Source organism: Corella eumyota, chromosome 1 (assembly GCF_963082875.1).
Source record: "Corella eumyota chromosome 1, kaCorEumy4.1, whole genome shotgun sequence".
In the NCBI taxonomy this organism is placed as follows: Eukaryota; Metazoa; Chordata; class Ascidiacea; order Phlebobranchia; family Corellidae; genus Corella; species Corella eumyota.
Genome location: NC_137490.1, coordinates 7,256,138 through 7,266,344, shown reverse-complemented (window position 1 = coordinate 7,266,344; position 10,207 = coordinate 7,256,138). Strand labels below are relative to the sequence as shown.

At 29.0% G+C, this 10,207-nt stretch overlaps 2 protein-coding genes across 4 annotated transcripts; both read right to left on the bottom strand.

Moving 5' to 3' along the window:
• Positions 1 to 1,060: 1,060 nt before the first annotated feature.
• On the bottom strand, positions 1,061 to 3,313 carry LOC145762070 (PDZ and LIM domain protein 3-like). The gene is made up of 7 exons (XM_082574628.1): positions 3,173 to 3,313; positions 2,550 to 2,701; positions 2,387 to 2,453; positions 1,971 to 2,050; positions 1,795 to 1,894; positions 1,596 to 1,723; positions 1,061 to 1,361 (listed from the first exon to the last, which is right to left on the bottom strand). Exons 1-7 carry the CDS (start codon positions 3,278 to 3,280, stop codon positions 1,223 to 1,225), a joined length of 774 nt encoding a protein of 257 aa, XP_082430754.1. The 5' UTR covers positions 3,281 to 3,313; the 3' UTR covers positions 1,061 to 1,222.
• A 2,600-nt stretch (positions 3,314 to 5,913) lies between these two features.
• LOC145759452 (E3 ubiquitin-protein ligase MARCHF8-like) lies at positions 5,914 to 10,085 on the bottom strand. Of its 3 annotated transcripts, none has more exons than XM_082573299.1 (9): positions 9,862 to 10,085; positions 9,208 to 9,555; positions 8,887 to 9,016; positions 8,227 to 8,294; positions 7,417 to 7,552; positions 7,097 to 7,185; positions 6,871 to 6,949; positions 6,468 to 6,638; positions 5,914 to 6,241 (listed from the first exon to the last, which is right to left on the bottom strand). In XM_082573299.1, exons 1-8 carry the CDS (start codon positions 9,991 to 9,993, stop codon positions 6,493 to 6,495), a joined length of 1,128 nt encoding a protein of 375 aa, XP_082429425.1. In that variant the 5' UTR covers positions 9,994 to 10,085; the 3' UTR covers positions 5,914 to 6,241; positions 6,468 to 6,492. The 3 variants fall into 3 exon arrangements, with proteins under 3 accessions (XP_082429425.1, XP_082429431.1, XP_082429418.1); XM_082573305.1 differs by having other exon boundaries at positions 5,914 to 6,204; XM_082573292.1 differs by having other exon boundaries at positions 5,914 to 6,638.
• Between the last annotated feature and the right edge of the window lie 122 nt (positions 10,086 to 10,207).

Here is a 10,207-nt window from a genome sequence, read left to right as displayed (position 1 = left end):
TTATTTAACAAAATTTTAACAGGTGTGTAGGTGTTGTTATTTTTTATAGAAATAATTGTGATATAAACTGTATTTAATTTATATGTAAAATGCGTAACAATCCCAGCAGAAGCCCGACAGTTAACATTGTCATTCAACAGCAACCAGCAAAAACAAATATAAGTAAGTTAACTTATTGTCACAACAATTAGTTTGGTATTATTATCAACTCTAAAGCTTTAGTTTAACTTTAAAGGGTCTTTTGTGTCATCGATGTCTAGAAAAAGAAAAATGTATGTAGTACTAGGAATAGTGGGATTTGTTATTTTTTCTGCTGGAATAATCTTTCTTGCAACAGGTGGATTCCATCAAACTAATACTGTTCATTCTTCAGCGTATAAATCAACTACAACACTTTTGCCGATTGGTAGTTATTCGACTCTATTTGTGAAGCCAACTACATTTAATCCCGCGACCAAACCGAAATGGTCCAAATTAATAGTTAACTTTTCGCAAAAGGTAGATCTTCAGCAAAAACATATGCCACCACATTACAAACCACATCCACATCCTATTACGACTACTACAACATCAACCACTAGTACTACAACTACTTCAAGTACGCCAACTTCTAAACAAAACGAATCTACTGACCATAAAGACAGTGTAATGATAGCCGAGGGAACAGTGATGTTATTTGCCGGTGTTCTTTTTGCTTACTTCGGTTGCTTGCATTACTACAAAGCCACCTTTCCAAATCAGAATGACGAAAATGTAAACACGGTTAGCGCAAGAACTATGCAGGCTCACAACTCGAGTATTATACCAACCCACCCTATTAACGAGAACTACCCAGGAGAAAATATAGATATGAGAAATTTAGCTTATAGAGCCAACGAAGAATATCACAACAGGTACGACCATGAAGACTACTCTGTTGCAGTTTATCCCCAATTGCATATCCAAAACAATAGCAGCTTTGTCGTGCCAACTGCACCGCACCCCCGTAGATTAAGCATATAGTTAAATCTTAATTAAACAGTTGAGACTATTTAATATTATCATAAAAGTGTAAGTTTAAAATATAATTTTATTTAAACGTAAAAATATTTTAAACATTTAATACATTTTCTATAAAAAATTGAAGAACATGCGGATTCAGTGACTTTTTTTTTGAGTTAAATAAAAAGGATACCCTTGTATTATTTATAAATACACAACGTATTTAGTAAACCATTGCTTATTATTCTTCTGGATATAATTTACCCAGCATGTTAAAGCTTCTAGATTGTGTTGAATTAGGTTTAGGTCCAGCTTCTCTTCTATGTACTTCCCTATAAACTGCTGAGTTTGGATCAATGTTGATCAAATCGTCATCAGCACTGCAAAAACAATGTTTTAAAGTATGCCAAATCACTACAATAAACATTAAGTTTTTAAATGCACGAATTTTGTTAGAAAAAGTATAATATTTTTTTAACGGCGGTAGCAAAACCAAAAGTTTTGTATATTAACAAAGTAAACTTTACTTAAAATTTAAATAATTTTTGTCATTGTTTATATAAACTAAATGCACAGCAATTACTATACCAAACCCAATTTTATCTCAAACTCACCCAGGCAACTGAACGCCCATTGATTGGGCTTGAGCCTGAACGGTGTCTATAATGTTATCGTTAGAATACATTCCCATGGGAGTATTATACTGAGCATGAACAACTTTCGATTTGCCAGGGCCTTGCATCTAAATTGAAAGACACATTTACTTTAAATTTAAAAGAAAAATTAATAGAAATAAAGTTACATTTAACTTACCACCATAGTGCCTTGTTTTGTTGCTGCTGACTTTTTAAGAATCGAGGGATCAAAAATGGGAGCCTGTCTAGGATTGGCCATCGGTGCTCCGCGCAATGGCCTTAAATTAAAAATAAATAAATTATTTAAAGTCCAATTAATGTAAAACCCAAAGTTGTGTAGGTCTTTTAAAATACCTTGGGGCTGTAGGGGGTCCACTGCTAGGTTTAAATCCTTTTGGTGTACGATTATGACTGGTACCGGCATGTTTTGGTGTCTAAAAAAACAAATACTTCTTTAAAAAAGTTTCTCTTTGCTGTTTGTTAATTGTAGTCTGTTTCAAAGACAACACGTGTTGCTTTTACATATTTGCGAAATTTTAAATCAATTTCCTATACATCTGTTAAAAAAATATTTCAACAAAAAATATGTTAGAAGTTATACATATAATCTATACATATACACCTAAAATAAATATGTAAAAGTAACAAACGTATGTCATCATAGTGAAACAACAGTTAAATTTAAATCGAAAAGCTATCAAAAAGCTATTTTAGTTACAAAACAGTAATTATATAACTTTACACAAACAAATATAGCGCAAGGTACTTACATATACGCTTCTGTCAGCCTCCAAGGACATTTCCCCGGACGGTAAATTAGTGAGAGTAGCTGCGTTTCTTAGAAAGTATAACAAAAATGTTAAAATAAATTACAACAACAATGTGTAGCCTCATGTAAAGCGCATATAATTTTATTAATAACTTAGAACTTACTTTTCTACTACTAAATGCAGGGAGCCTACAGCCTGCTTAACTCTCGCCTCACATTCGTCTTGTGTTAGTTCACCAACAAATTGACCATTGACAGCTATAAGTACATCACCACCAGCAAGTCCACATTTATGAGCTAAACTACCGGGTGTAACCTGCAAAAAGCAAATATCTTTACAATTACAGTTACTATCACACCATAATGTATTTATATCAAATTGCCACGTTAGCATATGTAAATCACAGGCAGCAGCATTGAAACAAAAGAAACATAACGTTGTTGTATAATGACCAAATTTGATTAGCTATATTTTACAATAAGCGTATACATTTTCATATAATAAGTTTTTAATAAACTCGGATAGTTAACGTTTTATTAAAAGTTATATGTCAAAAAACATTACAAAGTCTCTTATCTATTATTTATTGCCTTGCATTACAAGCACATTGTGATAAGATCGTAAAAATAGACATTACGATAGACAATTACGTCAAACAGCGATGAAAATATAAATATTACGTGACCTTGAAAAGAATGCGAACCATCATAATTTCAAGAGTAAATGACAACAACTAAAACTATCTCAAACTTTACTTAAAGCAGGTTAAATATAAGAATTACATACCCGTGTAATTACAAGGGCTTGATTAAAGTCTTTACCCCCGGAAAGGCGAAACCCCCAAGGTGGAGATCCAAATAGGGTTACTGAAGTCTGTATTCTTGGAAGAGGCATTTTTACCTTATTTTAAACCTTAATCTGGGCACATTAAAATGTCTTTAAAAATATTAATTTGTGGGGATTTAAAGTAAAAAAAACAAAACTGATTGCTGACTACCAACTAAAATTTCAAGATATTATTCTAAAGCAATATAGTTAAATTTTATCTCTCACGCATTTAAATTTACTCTTCCAGTTTGTTAATGTAATAAAACAATTATATGATACTTTAAAGTCTCTATAACATCCTTATTAATCCGATGGATTAAAATCTAATTCAGGTAAGGCATGTTTACAGCTCTAGTTAATTCTTAAACTTTCAAAATCTCCTTAGTTTAGTCACCACAAGCTATCCACTTTATGACTTTAACGTTACAATATGATTATAACGTTACAATAATCAACTTTTTTAAATTTCCATGAGTGATCAGGCCAAATGTGGATGTGGTAAGCACTACTGGCTAAACTTTCTATTACATTTGCAGTTACTGAAAATGACAGCTGAACACATTAGTAGCTTTTAGTTCACACGATTTCGACGTGCAGTAAGATTGCCTCAAGAAAAAGGGAGAACGCGCTTGTGCTTTTTACATTTGCCAGTCATAAGTTTTCTTGTTTTTGTTTGGAACTATTTAAAACAAATTTGGCAATATATGTACGACAATGTCTTAATGGTATGTTTTTAAATTGTGCAGCTTACTTGAAGTAGCAACGAAACATTTTCCTTAAAATATTTACATTTTACTCCTTGGAGTTTTTTAAATATGAGTTTGTTTACAATTTGTGGTTGAAAAAGTTATTTTTGCGTAACTATATATGATGGCTAGGTCAGGTAGTTACAGCGGAACGTACATTTTATTCACTTTATTCAAGTGAAAACGTGCCTGGATTTTCTCAATATCAGATGTCAAATTTAACTACGTCTGTCACCAATTATGACTTTATTTATGCTGATAACATGAAACAAAAAAAACAATTAAACGTGTTTAATGCATCATTATGTTATAACATACATTTCTATATGTGTGTTTCTTTAAGTATTTTGTTTTTTAGCGTATTAAGAAGAGGTTTAAATTGTTTAATTTTGCTGATAGCTTACTAACTAATCTTAGCAAATAACTTTATCTCTCTAACAAAACAACATAATTTTATTTTAGATGTATCGGTCACTTCAAGTATATCTAAAGACTAAAAACGTTGGTAGTAATTACTTATTAAATAGCTCTGTTGACGCAAAATCCCAAGAGATACAAAACAACAAGACCAAATAATCTTGGGTAATATTCCCTAATGACCATCCATGAAGACTTTGCAAAATTTCAAGGATGTAAAATGCTGGAGTAGAAAACTGTTGGTAAAATAACCACAAGTAAAGACCTTTAATTTTTAATTTTTTGTTGCAGAATGTAAATAAGTCAAATTAAGTCTGACCTTATTATCCCAAAGTGATTGATGTTTTTTTTGATTTCATAATACACTTTAAAAAAGATTTACACGAGTTAAGTTTATTAGGTGGGCAATATTTTAAAATCGTTGCAAACTCACAATAAGTAACAAATTATGCTTAACATTTAAAATCAAACTTTTCGCATAACATTTTCAAAGAATGTTAAGTTTTTTACAAAAAAGTGATATCTACTGTTGTCAGAAAACGTAAATGTCAGGACACTGGTTGGATTGAAAACCGACATAGACTTGTGTTAAAAGTTGTACTAATTTTATTGATATACCGTTACACCAATGCTGCATAAAACCTACGTTGTAAGATCTTTATTCGTAAAAGTATGTGAATAATAGTGTTCTTATATACTTTAATTAAGTTTTAATAGTTAAGTTTCTATATCATTTGTTATTAGCTAACATTTTATTTTTAACAATATCTTTCGATACAATAAGCAAGCACGTCGCATTTACACAAAACAGTAGAAAGAAAAAAAACTGCAATTTTGAAATCGAAAAAATTGAACTATTTCAGATAGTTGAAACACATATTTAAGAAAGAGCTACCCCGTACAATTATTGAAGAAATTTGCAAAAAAATGAAAAAAAAATTAAACACAATAACACCAAAAAAATATTTACAAATAGAGTGAATTAATTTTTTCCAAATTTAAATTAATATTGTAATTTTTTTAGAATTAATATTATTCGCTTCAGTAGCTAAATAGAATGAATGCATTTATTCTTGGTAAAAAAACATTAACAATAAATATAAACGCAATAATAAGAAATTCACAGAAAAAACAGAAATAATATAGTACCATCTAAACAAAATAACATAGTCAATCCAAATATAGAAACCTTAATACTAATAATACACAATAGCATCACATTTCAAACATTTAACACGATTCGATTAACTTTTTACAATGAAACATTAGACAGTATACATTTTTTTCAAAACCCATTATTTTTTTAAAAATTTTTTGGGTACTTTTTTCTTAAGATTTTATTAAAAAAAATTTAGTTAGCTTCCATAATACAAATACTTAAAACAGTTTACAGCAAAAAATATAAATACCATGTTAAAAAGTATCTATACCCTTTGGAAAAAGCACATTTTTTAAATACAAAAATAAAGATTACCTAGCTAAATTATTTAAATGAAAATTAAAAATTATATATATATACTAAATATAATTCAGTGCTTGAGTTAAATCTAATTTAAACTTCAATAATGTAGAACACATTTTAATTTTTTAGCAAATAGCAATCTTTGATTGTAAAAATGCACTTAACTAGTATTTTCACAATTTGATGTAAGACATAAACAATCACAATACGAAGTAACAGTAGATTTCCAAGTAAGTTTAATATATTGCAAGTGTTAGGTAACTATTATTCTAGCTGGATATTACAACAAACAATTAAACATACATATATATAGACAACACCTATTCCATGTTTAAATAGAAAAAATTATTGTTCCACAGTAAACACTAAATTACAAGATTGTGATTTTATTATAACCAGTACCTAAAATGATTTGGTATTTAATATTATTGGTTACAAAATGTGGTTTTAAAGTACCATAGCTAGAACTGAGGGAGTTGTCACAAAAATGTGCATTGAATTTTACTTTATAGAGTTCTATTAAATAGCTGCTGATAATTTTAACTTTTCTTTTAATAAAATTACTTTGATTTTAAAACAAGTCAAAAATCAATACAACAGTGTTCAAAAAACACAATTTTTTGCCTACCCACTATTGTAGCTGTGGTTTTAGATCATAATCTTGATTCTTGTTGCTCGCAAATTTCAACGACAACAACAAAGTCTTCTTGACTGCTAGTAGGCTGAATGTTATCTGATGAATAATTGATGTTGCTGTTTGATGGAACAGACTGGGGCAAGTTTTGCTTGTGGAGGGAACCTAAAAAAATAGAAAAGTTGACGTTATTTTTAGCTAGGTCAATAAAACAGAAAATAATTGACTTAAAAATATTCAGAAAAAATTGATTTTTTAACTTCTGCAACGTTTTGTTCTAAAGTTTTTTAAATAAAAAAATTTTATACTTAACTAAATATTAACCTCTTTTTATTATCTATACTAAAAATTAATAATTTTAAGTAAATTTTTACTTCTTAAATTAAATAAAATGAACCTGATGATTTCGATGGTTGATCTTGAACATAAATAATTCTATTAAACGCTTTTAATCTCTTCCAAAGTAAAACATAAACCTATAAAAACAAAAAGTTATTTTACAAGAAAAAAAGTTTTAATAGCCTTAACAGCAATTTTAGTCAATCGAATTTCATTTTAAACTTAATTCATTCAATACATATTTCCTTGATGAATTTTTGATTAGCAAAAACAACTATACTCACTTTACATTGCACATACATAAACACAAGGCCTCCAGTAAAACCAATTGCTACAACAACAAGTTTCGTCCAAAAAGGCCACTGCAGTTTACCTAGAAAACATTAGGAAAAAACAAATTAACAATAATTTTTTATCAATCAAAATATATCAAATAGTGTTTAGATTCATAATGTTCTGTATTACTAATAACATCAAGTAAATAAACAGGGCAATATGCAAAAACAATTGGGTTATTGTCAGCATTATTTGTACCAGGAAGTTAGCTCATTTCCTTTTCGAATTTTCGAAAGCTGAAACAGCGTTAATATGCAAACAACCGTACCTTCTTTAAGCTCGCCAGCAGTTCTTTCTATAAGGACGTGAAGAGACCAAATAACGCAAGTGATCGCAATAATGTGAAACATTACTGAGCAGACGATTTTTCGTCTTTCGCTTGTTGACATTGACAGTTTTTCCCACTAAGGAAATGTAAATCAACAGATTAAAAATATAGTTGTGAATAAAAAATTAAACTTGGAAAAAATTAGGTGTCAAATATGTCAATAGAAAAAACTGTAATAACCACTTACGAATAAAATTGTTGAAAAAAGGGAATAAAGTATATAGTTATTAACAAAATGAGCAATAAGAAATTGAGTTTTTATATTTCTTTAAAGCCATTAGTATATAGAAGTTACTGTTTGCCATATGCTCACAAATTTGAGTGAAATAAGGTATTGTATTACATAGAAAAGGAAATTTTTGTCAATAATTTTAAATAACCAAGGGACTGGTATAAGTAATAAGTAGTAAAGAACACAAAGTTTTTTTCAAATAAAAAAATCAATAAGATGTTAGGGTTACTGTGGGGAAGACACTTTGCCATCTGCTAGTGTCATTTTATGATGTTAATCTAATAAATTTGATTATGAACCTCAACCAATAGATGATAACATTATCTCACCTTGAAAAAACAATCCTAGCTAACTTTTTACTTTGCTAAGGTATGCCTACAGGCTCAGGTAATATCATAGAATTTAAATTCTGATCACAATTTAATACAAACTACAATTTAACCAACAAGTAGTTATTTGTATCAAAAAAAAGTTGATTAAAAAAAGATTTTTGTAAAGATTAGAACCATAAAATTTACCTTCATTATTGGTTTTAGCTTGGTATTCATGGCAAAATGGAATCCACACAATTCACAGTGTCTGTAATCTAAACATATGATCGATTATAAATAGATAAACAAATAGCTTATTCTTAATCTAAAAATAAGGAAAAAAAAACAGGAAAATGAATTCATTGATGGCTCATGTGAATCATATTGCTTTAAATACTAAATAGGGCAAATTAAATCACAATAAAAGTTTAAAAGACTATCCATACAAATAAATTGTTTACCAAGAATGTTTAAATGATAAAAAAATCAATTCCTAAAAGGCAGGGTAAATCAATGCACACTGTCCTTTTAAGTAGTGTAACACTACCACATAATTAAGGTAATTCAATCTCTGCACCATAGGTGATAATCTCTAAAGTTTAATTAAACACCAGGCACAAAGCCACATAAAGTGAAAAAGCTAAAGTAGGAATGCATTTAATTTATTAATGACAGGTTGAAAAATTGCTTTTTTAAACCACAAAACATTTTTTAGTAATAAAAAATTAGACATGAATATACATTTTGCCTGAACAAAAAAGGAGGCTATTAAAACAAATGTTTAAAATGTATTTTTTTAACGTAACTAACAAATAAGTAAGATATATACCTTGAAATTTTAACAAGTAAATAAAAATGGTATCGCACCTGAACTTTTGATCCATTGTTGCAAGCACGATTGGTGAATATATTCTAATGTTCCTTTACAATTGCAAGGAGCTATTAATGGTCCAACAACCGAGTCACCTTCACAATGACAGATGCGACAAAAATCCTCCTATAAAAAAAAATTTCAGAATTAAATTCGTGGAAAGTGTTTTTGTGTAAAAATTCAGGTTGTCTGAATTGTAAAAATAAACACACGCATGTTTTAAATTTTTAACACTATATTTTTGTCTGTTGATCTAACCTACTTAAAGGTAAATAAAGAAAGGTTAACTTTCTTGTTTATTTTCTTTGCAAACTTACACCACCAGTTGACTGTCCATAGTTCAATAAAGAACTTGCAGATTTTGCTACCGGCATGGTGTTAGTTTTTTCTACATTCTTATCAACTTCTTTTTGCAGCGCTTGGCCACAATTTTCACAAGTGTTTGACTTTTTAGGTTTTTCTTTTGTGTTATTGCACAGTTCTTCTTTCTGGTCATGATTAGCTGTGGTGTTGTTCAATAAATTTATTTCCTTATTTTGTTGCACACTTTTTTCATTTTCGATAACCACATTGTCAGTACAATTTTCAGTTAAGGCTTCAGTTAAATCTGCGACTGAGTCACTTGTTAAACACTCAACTTTTAAATGAGACCCAGAAAAATCAACCTTTAAAACACAATTGAAAATATAATATTTTACTAAAAATAGTTAATCATTTTTTATAAGTTGCCCACAGTCTAAGTTTAAACATTAAAAACAACTTTAAAATACATAACAATAGTTAATACAAGAAGAATATACCGATAAACAGGCACACTAGAAAAATAAATTAAATATAATATATATATACTAAATTTATTATTAATTTTAGTGACATTGTGTTACAAATAAAATTAAACAGCAAAACTACTGTAGAAAACCCATAAAATACTAAATATTTAAAAAAAACTCTTTGAGAACTCTTTGTATTACCTTATTTTCAGAATTTTCAATCTTTTGCAAATTTTCGAGTGAATTTGTCGCCGATATTAACACTTTGTCTTCATTGCACTCAAGGTCAGAATCTGAGTTTTGTGAAAACTCCGATTTTTGATCCATATCCATTGTGTAATAACACTATTAATGATTAATACTTCAAAAATAACAATAAAAAGCACATTTTGACATTTAACTAATTAGCCTAATTGTCAATCGCATCAACCTCTAAAACAAAATAAAAAGTAATGTAACACTTTGGCATTACCACATTCTTCTGTTCCTACCTTTTTCTTGTTACTTGCTGACTTGTTAGCATCACGTTTTTAGTTTGTAAGTCAGC